Source organism: Salvelinus namaycush, chromosome 16 (assembly GCF_016432855.1).
Source record: "Salvelinus namaycush isolate Seneca chromosome 16, SaNama_1.0, whole genome shotgun sequence".
NCBI classification, from domain to species: Eukaryota; Metazoa; Chordata; class Actinopteri; order Salmoniformes; family Salmonidae; genus Salvelinus; species Salvelinus namaycush.
The window spans coordinates 5,048,188-5,073,594 of NC_052322.1; the positions used below are offsets into that span (position 1 = coordinate 5,048,188).

At 41.1% G+C, this 25,407-nt stretch overlaps 1 protein-coding gene across 1 annotated transcript in view; it reads right to left on the reverse strand.

Moving 5' to 3' along the window:
* Positions 1–2,894: 2,894 nt before the first annotated feature.
* Positions 2,895–25,407, reverse strand: part of LOC120060860 (actin-binding LIM protein 1-like) — a 57,807-nt gene continuing 35,294 nt past the window's right edge. Inside the window, exons 6-9 of the mRNA XM_039010272.1 lie at positions 16,176–16,269; positions 12,454–12,541; positions 11,916–11,974; positions 2,895–3,138 (exon numbers count right to left, since the gene is read on the reverse strand). Of these exons, the coding sequence (XP_038866200.1) occupies positions 3,028–3,138; positions 11,916–11,974; positions 12,454–12,541; positions 16,176–16,269 (352 nt within the window). The 3' untranslated portion in view covers positions 2,895–3,027. The remainder of the gene's footprint in view (positions 3,139–11,915; positions 11,975–12,453; positions 12,542–16,175; positions 16,270–25,407) is intronic.

The following is a 25,407-nucleotide window of genomic DNA, read 5'->3' on the forward strand; positions in this document are numbered from 1 at the left end:
GGTCGTCTGTTCACCCTGACATCTCCATTCCTCACCATGAGTGTACACAGAATACCAACTAGGATGGACCCCGAGGCAAATTTGTCTTACCAGTGAACCTTCGAGTGTTCATCATGAAAACTGTGTTTCAGAAGTTTCTGTCCATGACTGATGCAACCCGAAAAAGCATTAAAGACAGAGTTAAAGAGTACTTGAGGTCGCTGAGAAAGTCTGGACATGGCCTGCTCTCCCTTATCTAAGGCATACAGTATATGTTGACTACAGTATACATCTCATTGTCCTGTTGGTTTTTGTCACACTGCACAGTAGCCTAATAAATATATGCATCTTGAATCAGTAAAAAATATATATTTCTACCACTGTAGATGCATTGTTTTTATTTTGAGAATACATTTTTCGGTTTACAGTAGTGGTGGACATTGGTCACAGTTCACGCATTGATGAGCTGAATTGGACAATAGCCAGCCGAAACCCTCCTGATAGCTAATTTGTGATCGGCACGAATTTGTGTCTGGCCATCCAGACACAATGGCAAATGCAACGACAAATAATGTCAATTTATTATAATCCACATAATACTTAACCATACAAAAATAAAACAATTTCTGTCTGTAAATACATTTGACCGTCATGCTAGTCGGTCTATAGAACAATTTGCACAATTGTATTTCTCAACTGGTAATTGAAGCGCGCCTCCCATTCACCACTCAAGTGCGAGCTACAGGCTGTCAGCGAGTCACCCACCACTTTACAATGTGAGCTGGAGGGATTTTGAAAACATGTTTTCAAACACTTGTTTTTCACAAGTGTGGTAGGTTGTGAACTCCGCAAACAATGTTTCTACTCTGAGAATGGTAAAGGACGGTAATTAATACATGAATTCAATCGATTGGAATGTAAACGAAGCCATCCACCCCTGATGGGCTATTAGCAGGACAATAGACTCTTGCCAAGTTGATTTCTATTTGTAGGGACTTGAACTGTATTAATGGATGTTGAATAGATGTTTGCCAATGTTCAAACGCTCTCCATACCACATCGGCCCAAACGCTCTCCATACCACATCGGCCCAAACGCTCTCCATACCACATCGGCCCAAACGCTCTCCATACCACATCGGCCCAAACGCTCTCCATACAGTGCATTCAGAAAGTATTCAGACCCCTGGACCTTTTCCACATTGAGTTACGTTACAGCCTTATTCTAAAATGGATAAAACAAAATCCTCAATCTACACACAATACCCCATAATGACAAACCGAAAACAGGTTTGAAGAAATGTTTGCTAATTTATAAATAAAAAAAACAGAACTTATTTCCATAAGTATTCAGACCTTTTGCGATGAGACTCGAAATTGAGCCCAGGTCCGTCCTGTTTCCATTGATCATCCTTCAGATGTCTCTACAACTTGATTGGAGTCCACCTGTGGTAAATTCAATTGATTGAACATGATTTGGAAAGGCACACACAGGTCTATTATAAGGTTTAAAGTGCATGTCAGAGTAAAAACCAAGCCACGAGGTCTAAGCAATGGCATGATTGTGTGAAGGCACAGATCTGGGGAAGGGTACCAAATAATGTCTGCAGCATTGAAAGTCCTCAAGAACACAGTGGACTCCATCATTCTTCAATTGAAGAAGTTTGGAACCACCAAGACTCTTCCTAGAGCTGGCCGTCCTGCCAACCTGAACAATTGGGGGAGATGGGCCTTGGTCAGGGAGGTGACAGAGCTCCAGAGTTCCTCTGTGGAGATGGGAGAACCTTCCAGAAGGACAACCATCTCTGCAGCGCTCCACCAATCAGGCCTTTATAGTAGAGTGGCCAGACGGAAGCCAATCCTCAATAAAAAGCACATGACAGCCCGCTTGGAGTTTGCCAAAAGACACTGAAAGTACTGAGACCATGAGAAACAGGATTCTCTGGTCTGATGAAACCAAGATTGAACTCTTTGGCCTGAATGCCAAGCGTCACATCTGGAGGAAACCTGGAAACATCCCTACAGTGAAGCATGGTGGTTGCAGCATCATGCTGTGGGAATGTTTTTCAGTGGCAGGGACTGGGAGACTTGTCAGGATTGAGAGAAAGATGAACGGAGCAAAGTACAGAGAGATCCTTGATGAAAACCTGCTTCAGAGCACTCAGGACCTCAGACTGTGGTGAAGGTTCACATTCCAACGGCCATAAGCACACAGCCAAGACAACGCAGGAGTCGCTTCAGGACAAGTCTCTGAATGTCCTTGAGTGGCCCAGCCAGAACCCGGACTTGAAACCGATCGAACATCTCTGGAGAGACCTGAAAATAGCTGTGCAGCAACGCTCCCCATCCAACCTGACAGAGGTCGAGAGGATCTGCAGAGAAGAATGGGAGAAACTCCCCAAATACAGGTGTGCCAAGATTTTAGCCTCGTACCCAAGAAGACTCAAGGCTGTAATCGCTGCCAAAGGTGCTTCAAGGAAGTACTGAGTAAAAAGTCTGAATATTCATGTAAATGTGATATTTCAGTTTTACATTTTTATTTACTTAGCAACATAGATTTGAATAAGGCTGTAACCTAACAAAATGTGGGAAAAGTCAAGGGGTCTGAATACTTTCCATGTCAGCTCACATTATTGAATTGAGTTGTGTTGTTGCATTGGATTAAATGATTTGACTACTCACATCATGTGTTATGTCATACCAATGACAATGTTAAGCCTGTTTTATGACTGAGGGTACAACTAAAGAGCTACCAAGACTTCAAAAGCCCTACACTACCTAATAACGATATAATACTATTTAGCCAGAACTGTGATGCTGTTATTACATTTGTTTATTGTACAAAATACATACAGGACAATGACAAGACAACCATAAAGAACTCAGGACAGTGTACATGACAATACTCCCAACATAACAAACACAGATGATACAGCGCAATAAATAGGGAACACCTTGGAGTGATATCAATCAATAATAAAGAAAGTATAAGAAGAACACTGTTGTTTCATTGGAGTCCCCAGTGTGTAACCTTCAGTCGCATCTCCAGTTAGTAGTGTGCAGAGTTGCTGTAGGTACTCACATAGATCGTGTGACCAGGGGACCCTGAGATGCTGGAGCCAGGTCTTGAGCAGATACTCTCAGACGAGGACCTGGTAGGCTGCGGGCGAAAGAGAGACTGTCAGCCACTAACGACTAACTTTCCCATAATGGCACGGTCCCCACAATGACATAGTTGACACATTTGCACACAGAAGGAGCGTCCATTGTGACGATGTCCAGTGCCTTCAGAAAGTATTCAGACCCCTTGACTTTTTCCACATTTTGTTACGTTACAGCCTTATTCTGAAATGGTTTAAATAAATCAATTTCCTCAGCAATCTACCCACAATACCCCATAATGAAAAAGCGAAAACAGGTTTTTAGAAGTTTTTGCAAATGTATACAATTTATTTTTATATATATATACACACCTTATTTCCATAAGTATTCAGACACTTTGCTATGCGACTCGAAATTGAGCTCAGGTGCATCTTGTTTCCATTGATCATCCTTCAGATGTTTCTACAACTTGATTGGAGTCCACCTGTGGTAAATTCAATTGATTGAACATGATTTGGAAAGGCACACACAGGTCTATTATAAGGTTTAAAGTGCATGTTAGAGTAAAAACCAAGCCGTGAGGTCGAAGGAATTGTCCGTAAGACTCTTCCTAGAGCTGGCCGCCCAGGCCAAACTGAGCAATCGGGGGAGAAGGGCCTTGATCAGGGAGGTGACCAAGAACCCAATGGTCACCTGAAAGAGCTCTAGAGTTCCTCTGTGGAGAAGGGAGAACCTTCCAGAAGGACAACCATCTCTGCACTCCACCAATCAGGCCTTTATTGTAGAGTGGCCAGACAGAAGCCACTCCTCAGGAAAATGAACATGACAGCCCGCATGGAGTTTGCCAAAAGGTATCTAAAGGACTCTCAAACCATGAGAAACAAGATTCTCTGGTCTGATGAAACCAAGATTGAAGTCTTTGGCCTGAATGCCAATCGTCACGTCTGGAGGAAGCCTGGCACCATCCCTACTGTGAAGCATGGTGGTGGCAGCATCATGCTGTGGAGAGACCTGAAAATAGCTGTGCAGCAACGCTCTTCATCCAACCTGAAATAGCTTGAGAGGATCTGCAGAAAAGAATGGGAGAAACTCCCCAAATACAGGTGTGCCAAGACTCGAGGCTGTAATCGCTGCCAAAGGTGCTTCAACAAAGTACAGAGTAAAGGGTCTGAATACTTGTGTATATGTGATATTTCAGTTCAAAAAGCCTTTTTTGCTTTGTCATTATGAAGTATTGTGTGTAGATTGATGAGGGGCAAAAAACTATTTAATACATTTTAGAATAAGGCTGTAACCTAACAAAATGTGGAAAAAGTCAAGAGGTCTGAATACTTTTCGAAGGCACTGAACAAAAATAAGGAAATCAGTCAATTTAAAAAAAATATTCGGCCCCAATCTATGGATTTCACATGACTGGGCAGGGGCGCAACCAGCCAATCAGAATTAGTTTTAATCCAAAAAAGGGCTTTATTTTTATTACAGCCAGAAGTTCCTGGGCTGGCTGGTTACATGTGGTTGTGACGTGGGTTGGTCGTACTGCCACATTCTCTAAAATGATGTTGGAGGCGTCTTATGGTAGAGGAATTAACATACAATTCTCTGGCAACAGCTCTGGTGGATATTCCTGCAGTCTGCATGCCAATTGCACACTCCCTCAAAACTTGAGACATCTGTGGCATTGTCTTGTGTGACAAAACCAAACATTTTAGAGAGGCCTTTTATTGTCCCCAGCAGAAGGTGCACCTGTGTATTGATCATGCTGTTTAATCAACTTCTTGATATGCCACACCTGTTAGGTGGGTGGATTATCTTGGTAAAGGCGAAATGCTCACTAGCAGGGATTTAAACAAATTTGTGCACCAAATTTGAGAGAAATAAGCTTTTGTGCGTATGGAACATTTCTGGGATCTTTTATTTCAGCTCATGAAACATGGGACCAACACTTTACATGTTGCGCTTCATTTTTGTTTAGTTTAAATAAGTGTGACAGGAATTGGAGCGCATTCAAACATTTGTGCCCAGAACACAAACAAACATCAGCCTTTCCCTTTTCTCAAATGCCCTCTTTCCCTTTAAGAAGGACATCTTAAAGATATCTTCTTAAAAGTATCTGTTAACAGTTTGTAAATGCCTTTAAAATTAGGTCCTTTTTCAGGTGCAACCAGACCTTTCAGAAATGGCCCTTTGTTTTCACTTTGAATTTGATTGGTTTGATTAGCTTGATTAGTTAGTCTAGCCTGATTAGCTAACATTCCACTCCTTGTAATTGCTTGTCAGACTGGACTTTTGGAAATCTCAACGTTCAATATGCAGCCGGATTTACGGCACAGTTGTTGATTGGTAGTTGGAAACAACATTAATATTTTCCATGATAATGCAAATTTGGTGCAATATTGAATTAGAATTTTAAGAACAACAGCAAACACTACCGTTACAACCTGTTGCGGTAATTTCCTTCTGAGAAGCCAGTGTCAATGCAAGATCATCACTTTTAAGAAGATAGCATTAAGACGTCCAACACACAGCCATATACAAAAGAAACTCAACCACTACACTTTTGCAGGAACTGTTCTCACCCCTAAAGGGCAAAAACAGTGAGTCAGTCCTCCAGGTTTCTTTTTCTGTGTTGTGAATGAACCATTACCTGTCGGTGTAGGTTTTTACCTTGGGTACTCAAGCAAATACAAATTACACTGCAAATCCTCTACGTGCTTTTTGTGTAAAGCAGTGCATAGCAGACTACTGCACATTTACTGTAGGAGCTAAAAAGCTGCAAACATCTGGCCTGCTTAGAGTCTTACAGCTGTGTTTGGTATAAAAAAATACCAAGAGGGGATGGCCTTAATCTGGGCCGCTGCGGCGTTTTAGGATGAGAACCCTAAAAGAGAGGACAATCCGTAACTAGTGCTGGGTGTCTACTGTGTTTTGAGGTTTTGGTTCGATTATTAAAAAAGAATCACGGTTTTTGATTTAGATTTAAAAGAAAAACATTAAGTACACTATGCATTATGAGGGTTGAATGCTGTAACAACACAGAATAAAAACGATTAATAAAAGTTCCACGATGGTAGTGACTCTGCTTATCACTTATTAACCATCATTAAATTTCAGTATATTATATTTGTTTAATTTAGCTTTATTTTATTCCAAGTCATCATCTCATCTCTATAGAGCTGCTGCCTATACTGTCTGACAAAATCACTATTTTAGTAGTTCTTCCAAGTAAATAAGGGATACTTTTATGACTGCTGAACACATACCTAACGAAGCAACTGCTCTCTCTCTCTATGTAGCTATCCCGTCTTGATTGCTCATTTTAAACCACTAGATGCGGGTTTCCATTGTGCCCTTAGGTTAATTACTGCTGATGGTCAAAGAACTCACCATTGTGTTTTGTATCAAAAAGTTTGTTGGGCCTCCTTGTATGCAAAGAGAGAGCAGCATTTGCTTGTGTTTATCTACAAAGCACTCATGCAGAAACCTATGTACCTATAATCAATAATTCAATTTAGACTAACACATGACCAAACCTGGTCTCAGGCTTAGATAACACAGTTGGGTAAAGCTTCTTTTGTTTTTTTTGTGCCCTTTATGTGGAACAACTTACAGGGCTCTCTGAAATGAGATGTTCTGGTCCCCCTTAGGTCTCCGATCATTACTCTGAACTGACTATGTTGATAAATGTGTCTGTTTTTCTTAATATGTTTTGTATGTTTGATGTATTTAAACAGGGCTCATCTGTAAAATAGGCCTTACTCTCAGTATGACCTGTCAAAATAAAGGTGAAATAAATAACAATTATTCTGTCTCTTATATAGCAGGCATAAAAGACCGTACAAGGAGCCACGCAATGGATTATGGTCATTGTAGTTAATTATCGCATTTTCTGTGCTAAACTATATAGAGCAGTGGCCTGTTGGAAACTACTACTCCCATGCATGAACTGAACGAAATGGAATTCAAATAATCGGACCAATGTTGGTCAATTGGTTGTTTAAAAAACTAAAAATAACCGTCATTTCAGTTAATCGCTCAGCATTATCCGTAACACACTTTTTATTTTTTGGAATTTACCAGCCAAACCACCCTTCTTAACACTCGCTTAACCTGGAAGCCAAACGCACCAATGTGTCAGAGGAAACACCGTTCAACTGAAAACCGAAGTCAGCCTGCAAGCGCCCGGCCTGCCACAAGGAGTCGCTAGACTGCGGTGAGCCAAGTAAAGCACCCCCAGCCAAACCCTCCCCTAACCCGGACGACGCTAGGCCAATTGTGCGCCGCCCTATGGGACTCTCGGTCACGAACTCCAGGCTGTAGTGACGCCGTAACACTGCAAATCAAATCAAATTGTATTGGTTCCATACACGTGTTTAGCAGATGTTATTGCGGGTGTAGTGAAATTCTTGTTTCTAGCTCCAACAGTGCAGTAATATCTAACAAGTAATATCGCACAATTTCACAACACACAATACACACATTTTAAAGTAAAGGGGTGGAATTAAGAATATATAAATGCTTGGATGAGCAATGTCGGAGCGGCATATACTAAGATACAGTAAAATGGAATACAGTATATACATATGAGATGAGAAATGCTAAACAGGTAAACATTATTAAAGTGACTAGTGTTCCTTTATTAAAGTGGCCAGTGATTTCAAGTCTATGTACATGTATATGGGGCAACAGCTTCTAACGTGCTACTGATGGCTATTTAACAGTCTGATGGCCTTGAGAAATAAGCTGTTTTTCAGTCTCAAGGGTTCCCAGATTTGATGCACCAGTACTGACCTCACCTTATGGATGATAGCAGGGTGAACAGGCAGTGGCTTGGGTGGTTTTTGTACTTGACGATCTTTTTGGCCTTCCTGTGTCCTGGAGGGAAGGTAGTTTGCACCCGGTGATGCGTTGGGCAGACTGCACCACCCTCTGGAGTGCCTTGCGGTTGCGGGCGGTGCGGTTGCCATTCCAGGCGGTGATACAGCCCGACAGGATGCTCTTAATTGTGCATCTGTAAAAGTTTGAAGGTTTTAGGTGCCAAGACAACATTTTTCAGCCTCCTGAGGTTGAAGAGGCGTCATTGCGCCTTCTTCACTACACTGTCTGTGTGGGTGAACCATTTCAGTTTGTCAGCGATATGTACGCAGAGGAACTTGAAGCTTTCCACCTTTCCACTGGGGTCCCGTTGATGTGAATAGGGGGGTGCTCCCTCTGCTGTTTCCTGAAGTCCACGATCAGCTCCTTTGTTTTGTTTATGTTGAGTGAGAGGTTGTTTTCATGGCACAACATTCCCAGGGCCCTCACCTCCTCCCTGTAGGCTGTTTCGTCATTGTTGTTAATCAGACCTACTACTGTTGTATCATCTGCAAACTTGACGATTGAGTTGGAGGTGTGCATGGCCACTCAGTAATGTGTGAACAGGGAGTACAGGAGGGGGCTGAGCACCCACCCTTGTGGGGCCCCAGTGTTGAGGATCAGGGAAGTTTCCTGGCAGCCCGTCAGGAAGTCCAGGACCCAATTGCACAGGGCGGGGTTGAGACCCAGGGCCTCAAGTTTAATGATGAGCTTGGAGTGTACTATGGTGTTGAATGCTGAGCTATAGTCAATGAACAGCATTCTTACATATGTATTCTTGTTGTCCAGATGGGATAGGGCAGTGTGCAGTGTGATGGCGATTGCATCTGTGGACCAATTGAGGTGGTAAGCAAATTGAAGTGGGTCTAGTGTGACAGGTAAGGTGGAGGTGATATGATCCTTGACTAGTCTCTCAAAGCACTTCATGATGACAGAAGTGAGTGCAACGGGGCGTCATTTAGTTCAGCTACCTTTGCAATCTTGGGTACAGGAACAATGGTGGCCATCTTGAAGCATGTGGGGACAGCAGACTGGGATAGGGAGAGATTGAATATGTCCGTAAACACACACGCATGCTCTGAGGATGTGGGTAGGGATGCCGTCTGTGCCGGCAGCCTAGCGAGAGTTAACACTTTTAAATGTCTTACTCACATCGGCCGTAGAGAAGGAAAGCTCACAGTCCTTGGTAGCGGGCCGCGTCGGTGGCACTGTGTTATCCTCAAAGTGGGCAAAGAATGTGTTTAGCTTGTCTTGAAGCAAGACGTCGGGGTCCGCGACGTGGCTGGTTTTCCTTTTGTAATCCGTGATTGTCTGTAGACCCTGCCACATATGTCTCGTATCTGAGCCGTTGATTTGCGACTCCACTTTGTCTCGATGCTGACGTTTTGCCTGTTTGATTGCTTTGCGGAGGGAATGACTACTGTTTGTATTCTGCCATATACCCCATCACCTTGCCACGGTTAAATGCGGTGGTTCGTGCTTTAAGTTTTGCGTGAACGCTGCCATCTATATACGGTTTCTGGTTAGGGTAGGTTTTAATAGTCACAGTGGGTACAACATCTCCTATACACTTCTTGATAAGCTTGATAACCGTCTCAGTGTTCACGTCAGTATTATTCTCCGAAGCTACCCGGAACATATCCCAGTCCGCGTGATCAAAACATTCCTGAAGCATGCTTTCCGATTGGTCAGACCCGCGTTGAATAGTCCTTAGCATGGGTACTTCCTATAGGAAGGGAAGAGCAAAATGGAGTCATGCTCAGATTTGCCGAAAGGAGGGCGGGGGAAGGCCTTGTATGCATCCCGGAAGTTGGAGTAACAATGGTCCAGTGTTTTTCCAGCGTGAGTGCTACAGTCGATATGCTGATAAAATTTAGGTAGCCCTTTTCTCAAATTTGCTTTGTTAAAATCCCCAGCTACAATAAATGTGGCCTCAGGATATATGGTTTCCAGTTTGCATAAAGTCCAGTGAAGTTCCTTGACGGCCGTCATGGTATCGGCTTGAGGGGGGATATACACGGCCTGTGACAATAACCGAAGAGAATTCTTTGGGAAGTAATACGGTCTGCAATTGATTGTGAGGTATTCTAGGTCAGGTGAACAAAAGGACTTGAGTTCCTGTATATTATTACATCCTGTATATTATTACAATTACACCATGAGTTGTTAATCATGAAACATACACCCCCACCCTTCTTCTTCCCGGAGAGATGTTTATTCCTGTCGGCGCGATGGACTGAGAATCCAGATGGCTGGACTGACTCCAACAGCATATCCCGAGAGAGCCATATTTCCGAAAAACAGAGTATGTTACTATCCCTGATGTCTCTCTGGAAAGAAACCCTTGCCTTGATCTCGTCAACTTTGTTATCTAGGGACTGAACATGAGCGAGTAATATACTTGGAAGCATTGGGTGGTGTGCGCGCCTCCTAAGTCTGACTAGAAGACCGCTCCAAATTGCTCTTCTCCGCCGGCGTTGCTTTGGGTCTGCCTCTGGAATCAGTTAAAATGCCCTGGGTGGTGCGAACAAAGGATCCACTTCGTGAAAATCGTAGTGCTGGTCGTAGTGCTGGTAAGTTGACGCCGCTCTGATATTGTCACGCCCTGACCTTAGAGAGCCTTTTTATGTCTCCATTTTGGTTTGGTCAGGGTGTGATTTGGGGTGGGCATTCTATGTTCTGATTTCTATGTTTTTGTATTTCTATGTGTTAGCCGGGTATGGTTCTCAATCAGGGACAGCTGTCTATCGTTGTCTCTGGGAATCATACTTAGGCAGCCTTTTCCTCTTTTGTCATTGTGGGAAGTTATCTTTGTTAGTGGCACTATAGCCCTGTGAGCTTCACGGTTGTTTTTTTGTTTCTTGTTTTGTTGGCAACATTTACTAAAAGAAAATAAATTGTACGCTCACCACGCTGCACTTTGGTCCTCTTCTTCCGACGGCCGTGACAGATATCCAATAGTTCTTCCCGAGTGTGTGTGTGTGTGTGTGTGTGTGTGTGTGTGTGTGTGTGTGTGTGTGTGTGTATGTATGTATGTATGTATGTAATAACAGATTTTCTGAGCTAACAAAAAAATGAAATACTTCAAAGTTTACTAAGAGCTAGAAGCGAGGCAGCCCTCTCTGTCGGCACCATCCTCTCAGACAGTATATCCTGAGTGAGCCATGTTTCCGTGAAACAGAGTATGTTACAATCTCTGATGTCTCTCTGGAAGGAAATCGTCGCCCTGAGCTCGTCAACTTTATTATCTAGAGACTGAACATTAGCGAGTAATATACTCGGAAAGCGGTGGGTAGTGTGCACGCCTCCTGAGTCGGACTAAAAGTCCACTCTGAATACCTCTTCTCCGCCGGCGGTGTTTTGGATCAGCCTCTGGAATCAGTTCAATTGCCCTGCGGGGTACAAACAAAAATCCGATTCGGGAAAGCCGTATTCCTGGTCGTAATGCTGGTAATGCTGGGGAGTTACCGCAGCTCTGATATCCAAAAGTTCTTCCCGGATGTTTGTAATAACACAAAAGAATTCTGGGCAAATAATGTAAGAAATAACACAGAATAAAAACAAAATACTGCAAGGTTGCCTAGGAGCTAGAAGCACAGCCATGATGTTCTATACGTCTGTCATGCCCATAGCAAACACTCTAACACCCATAATGTTCTCTGTCATAACCATAGCAAACTCCCTGTCATACCCATAACACTCTCCATTTCATTCTCCCTGACTACAGTTGAAGTCATCCAAATGAACAGAGAACTAAATTGTAATAACCATAAGACTTTTACGATCACATTTACCAGCATATTTGCTTATAAATTATTTGTGAAACATGAAGGCCTTTTAATTAAAGGGTTTATGAACTTTTGTCGAACGTCAACTTCACTATCATGAAACAAACTGTTGTCTTGATTCCAAACAGTCTCGACATGATAAGTGAACAAGAGAATTCAAGCTGGCAGTGTGTTCGACGGAGTTGATCAATTTTACCCTGTATTTCTCTTCAGCTCTGCTATTGTTCTTACAGTCTGGATGCCATACTGTAGATCCTGTGGAGAGAGAAGAAGAGCTCAGAAGAGCCTAAATGTGTAGCAGACCGGGGTTCAAATACTATTCGCTTTCGATTAAATACTTTTGCTGTGCTTGCCTGATGCAATTGCACCAATGTGCAAACTCTGCCAATCAGGCACTCCAGGCAGGCTCAATCAAGAGCTCAAAGTATTATAAAGAAAATAAATACTAGTTGAACCCAGGTCTGGATGCATAGCTACATCTGAAGGCATACATCTGTAAATCTTGACTTCCTTGAATTTTCATCCCTGATTTCCTCCTTTACCATTCATGCTTTTACAAAGCAAAACAACATTGCACATATCCACACAGTGCATACAACCACATTCTAAACAACCTTGACTCAGTGAAGTGAAAATTCCACTGAAGTGGAGGTTAGTATTCTCCCCTGTGAGAACATGCACAAATGTTTACAGTACTTGAAATTCAACTAGATGTACTTGCCCTGGAAACCCACCTTGCAGGTACATTTCCTCTCCTTCTGTGAACATGTGGTTGCATCTGCTGCACCTTGCACAACTGGGATGGTAGTGCTTGTCACCTGCCTGGAGAAGGGAGTCAAACGTCACACACAGTAGCATGCACTGTAAACCGCAATGTGCTGTCAATACTCAAAACTTTTGAGGAAACCCCTTTCACTTAACAGATTTGAGTATAGTTACTTATTCAAAGGATATTGTAGTTATTACACAAACCGATAAAGTCACTGTGACCCTGTAGGGGTCCAGATTTGGGTTGTATCAGGTTGAAAAGGTTGAGTAATGCTCCCACTAAGCCACACCTCCAATGTCATTTCCCAGTGTGCCTTGCTTTTTCGAGTCAATTGTAGAGTTACCAACCCATGACTGTATTTGTTAGTGACAGAGGTTTCGTTGTTGAATTTGTTCATTTTCATTCCAGTCGCTTTTACCATGTGAGTTCATAGGCAATGTTATCATTATAATTAAACTCTTCATGACAACACATAGCTTGGAGACCTTCTGCTGAGGCCTAGCTTTAATCTAATATAATGGTTTACAGACCACATCAGGCTTTGAAGTAGGGTTGCAGAATTTCCAGAAAGAAAAAAAATCATGATAGAAGGAATTCCAGAAAACCTAGGAAATTTACCAGAATAGAAAACCTAGGAAATTTACCAGAATTTTGCAACTCTACCTGCAAGTCAGATTTGTCTGCCTAGCAAAGTGATGTCTAATTTCTATTGGAATCCAGCCAGGATTAGGGTAGCCAACATTTGAACATTTTATTCACCCACAACATACATTCATAACTGCCGTGGTCTGAAACTGTGTGTGGAGACTACCTAATCCATTTAAACCGGAACAACCATTTCAGTGACGGGTAAAACAAATCTAACTAAATGATTGGATTAGTTTAAAAAAAAGTAATTTATCTTTGTAAGATGAATCAATCAATCACTCAATGTACAGAGAATTAAAAACGATTCCCCCAAAATCTGCCTGCTAGTAGAGCATGTTGGGGAAAAAGTCAAAAGATCAAATCACCCTCTAGTGGCCTCATGGGTGGAATGTTATTAATATTTTTTAAATAATTTCTTAATTAATAAACATGAAACATAAATCCGGTTTTGTTATTTCAGTCTTCTGTGATGTACATAAAGTGTAATATTTGGATACAAAATCAAAACAAAATGCATTTGAACTCTGTGACATGGTACAGGTGTTGTTTTTTTAAAAACACAAACCATGTGTGTGAGGTGTATACTATTGTTTCAAATTAGATTTGTTTAAGACTATCAAGAAACATTCTCTGTGACCCTGATTTAGCCCACTGCAGTAACATTTTAAAGAGCCACTGCACCTAAAAAAGCAACTAATCCCTTTGAAAACAGCCTATGTGGCATTGATATGAGTCAGAAACATTCATTATAGTGTCAAAATTGACTACAAAGTGTAAATAGGATCATTTCGGTCAAAAAGTCTAAAAAATGGAGCTTGAAACCTCAACAATGAGGGCTCCTAAATGGAGCAGCAGTCTAAGGCACTGCATTTCAGTTCTAGAGGCATAACTACAGACCCTGTGGTGGAATTATGTTTTTAGATTAATTAATTTTACAAATTTATAAAAAATGAAAAGCTGAAATATCCTGAGTTAATAAGTATTTAACCCCTTTTTTATGGCAAGCCTAAATAAGTTTTGTCTCGTCAGTCCACAGAATATATTCCCAAAAGTCTTGGGGATAATCAAGATGTTTTTAAGCCAAAAGTGAGATGAGCCTTTGTTCTTTTTGGTTAGCAGTGGTTTTCGCCTTGGAACTCTGCCATAGATGCCATTTTTGCTCAGTCTCTTTCTTATGGTTGAGTCATGAACACTGACCTTAACTGGGGCAAGTGAGGCCTGCAGTTCTTTAGATGTTGTTGTGGGTTCTTTTGTGACCTCTTGGATGAGACGTCACTGCGCTCTTGGGGTAATTTTGGTAGGCCGGCTACTCCTGGGAAGGTTCATCACTGTTCCAAATTTTCTCCATTTGGCTCTCACCGTGGTTCGCTGGAGTCCTAAAGCTTTAGAAATGGCTTTGTAACCCTTTCCTGACTGGTAGATGTCAATTACTTTGTTTCTCATCTGTTCCTGAATTTCTTTGGATCGCGGCATGATGTCTTGCTTTTTGAGATCTTTTGTCCTACTTCACTTTGTCAGACAGGTTCTATTTAAGTGATTTCTTGATTCAACAGGTCTGTCAGTAATCAGACCTGGGTGTGGCTAGTGAAATTGAACTCAGCTCTACAAAAAATGTGATTAATCACAGTAAATTCATGATTTAACAAGGGGGGGGGGGCAATGACTCTCGCATAGGGCCATGATCGTTCGGATAGCTTGTTTCCCTTAATAAATAAAATGACCACTTAAACTGCATTTTGTGTTTACTTGGGTTATCTTTGAGTAATATTAAAATTTGTTTGATCTGAAACATTTAAGTGTGACAAATGTGCAAAAAAATAAGAAATCAGGAAGGGGTCAAATACTTTTTCACAGCACTGTATATATAAAAGTACAATACAACATGATCCAGCCTTCTTGGTAAAAAGAGTAGGTGAAAGGATGATCTCTGCATGTGTAGTTCCCACAGTGAAGCATAGAGGAGGAGTAGGTGTAATGGTGTGGTGGTGCTTTGCTGGTGACACTGTCTGTGATTTATTCAGAATTCAAGGCACACTTAACCAGCATGGCTACCACAGCATTCTGCAGCGATACGTCATCCCATCTGGTTTGCGCTTTAGTTGGACTATCATATGTTTTTCAACAGGACAATGACTCAACACACCTCCAGGCTGTGTAAGGGCTATTTGACTAAGAAGGAGAGTGAGGGTGCTGCATCAGATGACCTGGCCTCCACAATTTTTGACCTCAACCCAATTGAAATGGTTTGGGATGAGTTGGACCACAGAGTAAAGGAAAAGCAGATAACAAGTGCTCAGTATATGTGGGAACTCCTTCAAGACTGTTGGAAAAGCATTCCAGGTGAAGCTGGTTGAGAAAATGTCAAGAGTGTGCAAAGCTGTCATCAAGGCAAAGGGTGGCTGCTATGAATAAATATAAAATATATTTAGATTTGTTTAACACTTTTTTGGTTACTACATGATTCCAAATGTGTTATTTCATAGTTTTGATGTCTTCACTGTTATTCTACAGTGCAGAAAATAGTGAAAATCAAGAAAAACCATTGAATGAGTAGGTGTGTCCAAACTTTTGACTGGTACTGTATGCATAGTGTAATTGTTAATTGATGTGTTCATGCAGGGCTCATCTGCAAAAGAGATTGTGGTCTAAACTAATTGTGGTCTAAACTAGACTCCCTGGCTAAATCAATGTTAAATACAAATCCATTGTTACACAGGGGTCATCAAGTCTTTGGCTACGTTTAGATTAAAGGCTAAGATGAAAACAATGGTCATGTTTGAATACTCTTAAACATCATTCCTTCCTCTTGTTGAATTAATCACCAATCTGACATGACGCGATGCGTTACTGCTGGGCTGTAACAAAAATGAGCATGCCATATAGATCCCCAGATGAATGGATTGAGAAATCCAATAATATAGAACTTGACTACGCACACTGTTCATTCAAAGCAATGAGCAGCAATGACTGAAGGAACAATGATTTATAATTTCAAGTCATGAGACGGGAGGAGCAAAGGGACAAGGAAATGTTTCTTACCTCCAGAACCTTCCCTGTGATGAACTGATTGCAGGCCTCACACTGGACCCCAAAGTGGATCTGGTAGTCTTTCTCGCAATAGGGGGTGCCATCCCTAAGAGAAAAGAGGATTGGGGGAACAAAAGAGTCAGGCAGACAGAGGGCAAGATCTGAACATTTCTAGTCAATAAACACTTAGATATTGGCTGTGATATAAGACGGCGCCGGAGAAGAAGGCTGACGTTTTAAGTGTCCCCAACCAATTGTGTTTTTTTTGTTTGTTTCTTTGCTTATTTTTAAAAACGTATTTTGTACATAATGCTACCGTATCTTATGACCGAAAATAACTTCTGGACATCAGGACTGCGATTACTCACCACGAACTGACAGAATCCTTTTTTTCCTTTAACGAGTCTGACGAGCCCGATATGAATAATATACTGCTCTCCCGGGAACAGGCCCAGATCCCCGTGATTTGTGTGAAGAGAAGGCAGAGAAAAGGGGCCAAAGGGCGGGCTGCCTTCTGAGAATTCATAGGTGATCGAATAAACCTCCACTCTGCTAGCAAATGTGCAATCTTTGGAAAATAAAATAAATAAAATAAACTACCAACGGGACATTCAAAACTGTTATATCTTATGCTTCACGGAGTTGTGGCTGAACGACGACACTATCAACATACAGCTGGCTGGTTATACGCTGCACCGGCAGGATAGAACAGCGGTATCTGGTATGACAAAGGGGGGCGGACAATGTATTTTTGTAAATAACAGCTGGTGCACGATATCTAAGGAAGTCTTGAGCTATTGCTCACCTGAGGTAGAGAATCTCATGATAAGCTGTAGGCCACAATATCTACCTAGAGAGTTTTTATCTGTATTTTTCGTAGCTGTTTACATACCACCACAGACGGAGGCTGGCACTAAGACTGCATTGAATGAGCTGATTCCTCCATAAGCAAACAAGAGAACGCTCACCCAGAGGCGGCGCTCCTAGGAGCCGGGAAACTTAAATTCGTTTTTACCAAATTTCTATCAGCATGTTAAATGTTCAACTAGAGGGAAAAAACTCTGGACCACCTTTACTCCACACACAGAGACGCATACAAAGCTCTCCCTTGCCCTCCATTTGTCAAATCCGACCATAATTCTATCCTCCTGATTCCTGCTTACAAGCAAAAATGAAAGCAGGAGGCACCAGTGACTCGGTCAATGCAAAAGTGGTCAGATAAAGCAGATGCTAAGCTACAGGACTGTTTTGTTAGCAGACTGGAATATGTTCAGGGATCCCTCTGATGGCATTGAGGAGTACACCACATCAGTCATTGGCTTCATCAATAAGTAACCGATTACGTCGTCCCCACAGTGACTGTACATACATACCCAACCAGAAGCCATGGATTACTAAGCTAACATATGGAAATGTTTTAAGATGGTCATACCATGGATCATCTAGAGGTGAAAGAAACTCACCTATTTAGGCGAGGTGCTGGCTAGCGGAGTGGAACACTTAAAAAAATAAAGGAGAGCTGTCATGGCTGAATCAGAATTAATTAGGTAACATAGATAAATAAGATGTTTTATTTATCTTCATATTATGCTTATGTGGGATACTTGTCAGTTAGAATGTCTCTTTTTGAATTATACTGTCGGCAGTTGCATTTTCCTTTCTCAGCTAGGGCTTAGTCACTTGGGGTCCAGAGAGGGGAGAGATCAGGCTTGTCTTCATATGTCAATGTATCTGTTAAACCATGTAATGCTATGCAGAATATCAGAAGGGGAGGAGGACAGAATGGAACATTGTCTTCTTATGGGAACTATTGTATGTCCCCTCTTGAGGTTGCCCTTATCTTGACCTAGTATATGACCTAAGAGGTTCACTGTCTTCTCTGAGCTTATCCAGGAGGGGGTGTATTTGAGATGGGCGTATCTAGAATTGACAATTGATATATGCCATTGGATGAGGTAATGTTTTGGTACCAAGCACGAGATTGGAACCTCATCTTAGGAGACCAAACTGAACGATAATTTATAGCTAATGCTATCTAGCTATGGGATACTCCTCTTTCTAGTAAAAGGTTCTTTGAACTGTTACTAAGATCTATGGTTCGTCATGTAAGTTAGGAGGGGGTGTATTTTGGCTATAAAAGATTCTAAGAATTGTGTTGTAAAGACTCTCAGAGAATTCATTTATAGACACTGAATTGATCTGAGAGTCAAAAAGGGCTATAGTGAAGCTCATGTATAATTAAAGATGGACTTTATAATATAACTCTGACTTGTGTGTGGTTTGCTCTCTCATAATTGAGTAATACAGGAAATTACCACGATAGAGCTCTAACTCTAGACTCTAGGAGCTCAGATGCAAAGATATTTATGTCCAACGTTTCGACAGACAAGCTGTCTTCATCAGGGTATACCATCATTTAGGTATTTGAATTTTAGGACCCCTTTAGGTATAAAAACATATATAAAATTATTATTTCATGGTCTGATAAACACAGCTGTAGCTCGTTCACCTTCCACCGCAGATGCGGAAGGCCGGCATAGGCAGATTGAGACGCAGTCCATGCAAAACAGATATCTCTATCTTAAACTGACGGATTTTGATGGGTATTTTTTTATTATGTTACTTAGATTAGAGTGTCAATTATTATTGGAAAAATCTTTCTTTAGGACCAATTTCTAAAATTGTGATAAAAAAATAAATAAATTGTGAATAACTAATGTCATTAACCCCCTAAGGTCGAAGTTCACACCCCGCGGAAAGCTAATTAGCAACATAAAAACATCTCCATAAAAAGCTGTCAATTTAAGCTAGAGATATGTGAGAGCTGTTTCAGGAAACTAGGCTTATGTCGCGGGTCACTACTTCACCAGGAAAGAGTAAATTATTTTTTTTTTTAATCAAAATGCATTTTTTGGCAGAAATGCCTTCTCAAACATATGAACTTTCATGTTCCTTAATAACAAACTTTTATGCCATCTAAATATGACTACAATTTTAGTCAACTACAACCTAGTTGGTTTAGCCACAGAAAAAGTCAACCTTCCCGCTAGCCATGATTGGCTGAGATAATGAGTGGGCTGGACATAACGAGAGATGAGTTTGGATTGGTCTGCCATATAGCATGCTTCTGTCCAATTGAGCTGGTCAGCATGTGTAGGTAATCCTGTCTAACACTGCTTTAAAAAAATTATAATAATATATACAGTGGGGAGAACAAGTATTTGATACACTGCCGATTTTGCAGTGTATAAAATGCAAATGAATTACTTAAAAATCATACAATGTGATTTTCTGGATTTTTGTTTTAGATTCCGTCTCTCACAGTTGAAGTGTACCTATGATAAAAATTACAGACCTCTACATGCTTTGTAAGTAGGAAACACTGCCGATTTTGCAGGTTATCAAATACTTGTTCTCCCCACTGTATATATATCGCATAGCTAGTAGAACTGCATAAATGTTGCACTCCACTTTCTGGAGGACAAGGTTTTGAAATCAGTGGAATTAGAGTATAATAGCTCAGGAGATGGAGAAAACACCTGTCTCCGGATTACATCTTCATACTAAGGGCAACCATGGCATCCATGACAGGGGCAAGCGTCCATCCATGATGTATACAGGTAAGATAGTCTAGCTAGCTACAATTTTAGATATTATACATTTCTAATTTTGACAGTTGTTTTTATTTCAAGTTAAAGTGTACTGTTAGCTAGCTATCTCGCTAGTTAACATTACATGTATGATCTTATTATTCGTATCTTAGAGCCATTTGCTTTGCTAGTTATAGCCTAATGTTAGCTAGCTAACATTGAACCTGGTTGGTTATGTAACTGCAGATTCATGCAGGGTAGTATCGTCATGAGTTGGGATTATGGTTCAATACCTACATGTCCTAACAAAAGACAAGTAACCATTTCAATAGAATGCCACTGCGACAACTGTTGATAGACGTAGCTGGTAAATTCGCTCTGGCTATCTACTCCGATTTCAGAGCACTCTCGTCTGAGTGTGCCAGAGCACAGAATAACTGAAGAATTTACGAACGCTCAACACCTGTTGAATATGGCCGGTGTCAGTAAACGTTGGCAAAAAAAGTGTAAATTGTTGCCAGCAGCAGTTGCAGTCATCATTGCTCTGGGTAACATAAAAACTGACTAACCAGCTCTACTAGGGCGAGTAAAATAGTTAGTGAGCTGTTCTCTCATTTGTGTCTGGAGGTAGCTAGCAAGCTAGCCAACGTTAGCCACTTAGCTTGGGTGCTTGACTGCTGTTAGGACAGAACGCTTGGATCAACCCTTAAAGAGATGGGTGGGTCTAAAACTTGAGGGTGTGAACGATGCTGAATGGGTGTAGACAAAGAAGAGCTCTACAGTAGGTACCAAAACGTTCAAAAGGCCACTTTTTTCAAAAGTGAGGTTCCAAGTTTCTCAACTTTCAAAGCAGAATTACTTTCCCATTGTTCCTCAAATGCAGGGTATGATATACCAGTCTGTAGCTCTGTGTCTCTACTTTTATCCAATGTAAAAAACACAATTTCAAATGTTGCTACATAAGACTGAATCAAGGCGTTCGGTCACATATCTGCATTGGAGGCGTCTCAAAATTGTTTATAGCGTCCGAACAGTTTGGCCGACAAAACTATTATGACCCCTCTATGGAAAGATGAGACTTGCTCTAAGAGTACAGATTATTGTATGGGACTTACAAACGTTTGAGAAAGATAATTTCAAATGTTTTAATTTGTGTAAATGTATTTATTGGTTTCTTTTCATTTTGATAAGAGATGAAAATGCAATGAATTGCAGGTTATTTGTTGATTTAAAAATGGAAATTTACATATTTGAAGGTTGTGTCATTAGATTTGGGGTGGGGTCGTGAGGAATTCTTGGGGGGGGGGGGGGAATTGTGTCCCTAGCAATGTTCCCTCTAAGCTGTGCTCGTGCACACAGCTCCCAGGGCCTGCTGCACATAATAAATATCAGCGCACGCAGAGAAGCATGAGATGGAACGTCACTCAACTTTCTAGAGTTCTCTCGTTAGTTTACACTATCAACGTTTCCCTTTACTGTGGGAACTGTGATTGGATAATACTGCATTGATTCACTTCCAATGTAACATACCGAAACAAAACTAACTATGCAAGAGATTTTGTTGTAGGATTCCATTGCATTGACAGGGATGACTCAGGCCCCTACTCTACACAGACTGGTGCGCCATAACCAATCAGAGCTGCAGTAGGCCTAAATGCAAATAGACCATTGCCATATATGGATCTGTGCCATTCCCTTTGAACTGGACTGTTGTTTACAGCATGAGCAGTCTTGAATTTGCTTGTTTTGAGATCAAAGCGAGAGCTACATGTAGTGACGTGTGTACACTCGTTCATATTCTTTGCTAGATGGTGAGTTATTAGCACAGTTTTAGATCATTTGTAGTCAGCAATGGGGGAGTGATTGCTTCCTACAAGAGCACAAAACGTTTGCATTTCTAGACATCTTTGAAAAGCGAGTCAGATAAAGAGGGGCAGTGTTGTATTTTGAGACAGGCTTGAATAAGCGAAGTAGCCAATAGGAAGAGGGTAGCATAATTTGTCTGATTCTCTGTAATAATGGTATGGGATGATATTTTACTTTGCAAAGTGGTTTTCTTGCATTAAACAACATTTTCAGTAACCTCTTTGTCTGAGGGACAAGTGGATAAACAGGTCATGCCAAGCCCTGCATAGTTTTTTCAAAAGTCTCATGGAAAGTAAGCCTACGTTGAACACCACACATTGGCTGCTACTGTATTTCCATGTTAAACGTTACGGGATGCATTTTCTCCACTGTTTTTGATGGCAGGCCACTCTGGTAAGTCTACATTATGATCAAATAGCCACAATAACCTACTTGACCACTGTTAACTAAATTAAAGCGGGTACAGCCTCAGTGTTCACAGTAAATGTGCCAGAAGTTGCAGACTTCTCACAACGTTCAAGTTTGCGCTCAGCAGACCTGAAATTTGCTCAGTGACGAAACAACTTAGAGGGAACATTGGTCCCCAGGAATTCTGGTGGGAAAAAAATGGGGTCCACACTGAAAACATTTCAATACCACTGGCCTAGAGTGTAGTCTGTTTGCCAGATATTCATTCTCTCCATTGTCTAAGACACCAATATCAGCACAAATCACAGCACAGTGGCGACCCGTCATTCAGGGTAGGTTGGCTCTGTTTTGCATGTTATTTTGGCATTAATACGTGTCACATATCACTTTGCAAACAATGTTAAAATAATAATTTAGTTAAAGCCACATACAAACATTGTCTCTTTTTGCTTTCTTGAGTAAGGCCGCTCCAAAATGCAGGTGTTTCAGCCTAGTTCAGTGCTTTCTGTGGTGGCAGCCAGCGGAAAATATGGAGCGTAGGGGTTGGTAATGTTCTCTAGTTGCACCATGATTGGCTCAGTGTTCTGTCACTCATGGGGACACTAAGTCACCGCAAAATCTATGGCTAGAGCTCGAAAATTCAAGCCTCTTGTGTGCTGCCATAGAGTTACATTAGAAGTGCCCATCCAAGAAGGCTCAAGGTAATTGGGCACAGATAAAATTACATAAAATCACGCTATATCTACCGTATGTTAACATAATTGGACTGATCATGTCAACATCATACTTTTAAAATCTTAGCTAGCAGTCATCATGAATCAAATAGACAATCTACTGGCAAATACTTTTCAATCCTCTTCATATGAAGAGAGAAATTATGAAGAGAAATGGTATATAAAATGTATCGGTGCTCATCGGCCATTGGACATTACACAACAAGTTGAAACGGCAAATTCAACAATGAGTGGTTTGGAAGGAATCAGTGGCTAACTGAAAGCCTTGCAAAGCAATCAGTAGCCTGCTATTCAGAGGAGTGGGTGTATGGTCCAAGTCTGGGTTTAAGGGTCTCTTTTCCAAGTTTAAAATTATACACGTTCAACATTGGCCATGCTGTCAATCCAGTATGACTTCTGCCGTGTTCAAAACTGGAAACTCGGAACTCAGGCTTCAGTGAGTTCAAGACAACTGCGAACTCGGGAAAATACGTTTTGAACGGCCATCCAACTCGGAATTCCAAGTTGGGAACTCAGGCCTCTTTCTAGCGCTCCAACCTGAAGATCACTGACGTCATGATTCGACCTTGTTTTTTTCAGAGTTCCCAGTTGTCTTGAAAGCGCCATAAATCCAGAGAATGCCAGATTTTGATGACAAAGTTTTATGACAAAATTTGCCCACGAAGGACCAGATAAAATAAAAATGTATTGGTCACATACACATGGTTAGCAGATGTTAATGTGAGTGTAGCGAAATGCTTGTGCTTCTAGTTCCTACAGTGCAGTAATATCTAACAAGTAATTTAACAAATTCACAATGACTACCTTCTACACACAAATGTAAATGGATGGAATAAGAATATGTACATATAAATATATTGATGCGGCATAGGCAAGATGCAATAGATGGTACAAAATACAGTATACAGTTGAAGTCGGAAGTTTACATACACCTTAGCCAAATACATTTAAACTCAGTTTCACAATTCCTGACATTTAATTCAGGTTATGTTGATATAGGACTCGTTTTACTGTGGATATATAGATACTTTTTAACCCGTTTCCTCCAGCATCTTCACAAGGTCTTTTGCTGTTGTTATGGGATTGTTTTGCACTTTTCGCACCAAAGTACGCTCATCTCTAGGAGACAGAACGCGTCTCCTTCCTGAGCGGTATGACGGCTGCATGGTCCCATGGTGTTTATACTTGCGTACTATTGTTTGTACAGATGAACGTGGTACCTTCAGGCATTTGAAAATTGCTCCCAAGGATGAGCCAGACTTGTGGAGGTCTACAATTTATTTTCTGAGGTCTTGGCTGATTTCTTTTGATTTTCACATGATGTCCAGCAAAGAGGCACTGAGGTTGAAGGTATGCCTTGAAATACATCCACAGGTACACCTCCAATTGACTCAAATGATGTCATTTAGCCTATCAGAAGCTTCTAAAGCCATGACATAATTTTCTGGAATTTTCCATGCTGTTTAAAGGCACAGTCAACTTAGTGTATGTAAACTTCTGACCCACTGGAATTGTGATACAGTGAATTATAAGTGAAATAATCTGTGTGTAAACAATTGTTGGGAAAATTACTTGTGTCATGCACAAAGTAGATGTCCTAACCGACCTGCCAAAACTATCGTTTGTGAACAAGAAATTTGTGGAGTGGTTGAAAAACGAGTTTTAATGACTCCAACCTAAGTGTATGTAAACTTCCGACTTCAACTGTAAATCATGCAGATATAACTTGTGTGTAAGCAGTATATAAGAGAACGAATGGGACTGCCCTGGTGAAGCTCACTTTATGCATCTGAGTTTCACTGTGACCTCTTCAGCTTGTTGTTATCAGAGTTATTCATTAAAGATTGACTTCGAGCGTCTCGTGTAGAATTTCCACAACAATTTGGCGTCACAAACTGCATGATTGATTCTGCCTGCCAAGCTTTCTAGTGAGGGTCTGCAAGAAAAACCAGTGCCACATTTTATGAAGTGTGAGGGAAATTCCCGGAATGAAGGGTTTGAAAGTGTCTGTGGTTGTATGCATTGATTTTGTTTACTTACTCCTTTGATAGTTTAAGTAATAACTAAATTAATAAAATGTTATGATAATTATCAGAGTGAGTGATAAGAGTAGGGAATGTGGTGGAACATTTGTTTGTGCTTTTCTAAAAAACAATTTCCGTGTTCATGCAAGTGACTGATTGAACGTGCCTGAGAGGAATCCTCACTATCGGTATCTGCAATTTGGCAGTACGCCCAGAACCTTGTTTTGAGAATGAAAGGGATATCTCAGTTTCAAGGTCTCAGCTTGGAGAGAAGAAGCCTTGTGGGGTATTGTTCGGTCACATGCATTAACAAAACGTTAATGATTAATTCATTATGAATATTTGAAATCATGCAAATATAACTTGTCTATGTAAGCAGTATATTAGAGAACAAACGGGACTGCCCTGGTGAAGCTCACTTCAGACCGGTACGCAATGCATCTAAGTTTGAGCTTGACCGCTCCAGCTTGCTGTTAATAAACAATGCTTCATTTAGATTGACTTCAGGTGTCCCTGGTGGTAATTTCGACGACAATCCCATCTGCCAACTTCTGTATGTAGCGTCTGAACAGTTTGGGTTGCATACTAATGACCCCTCTGTGGAAATGTGAGACTATTTCCA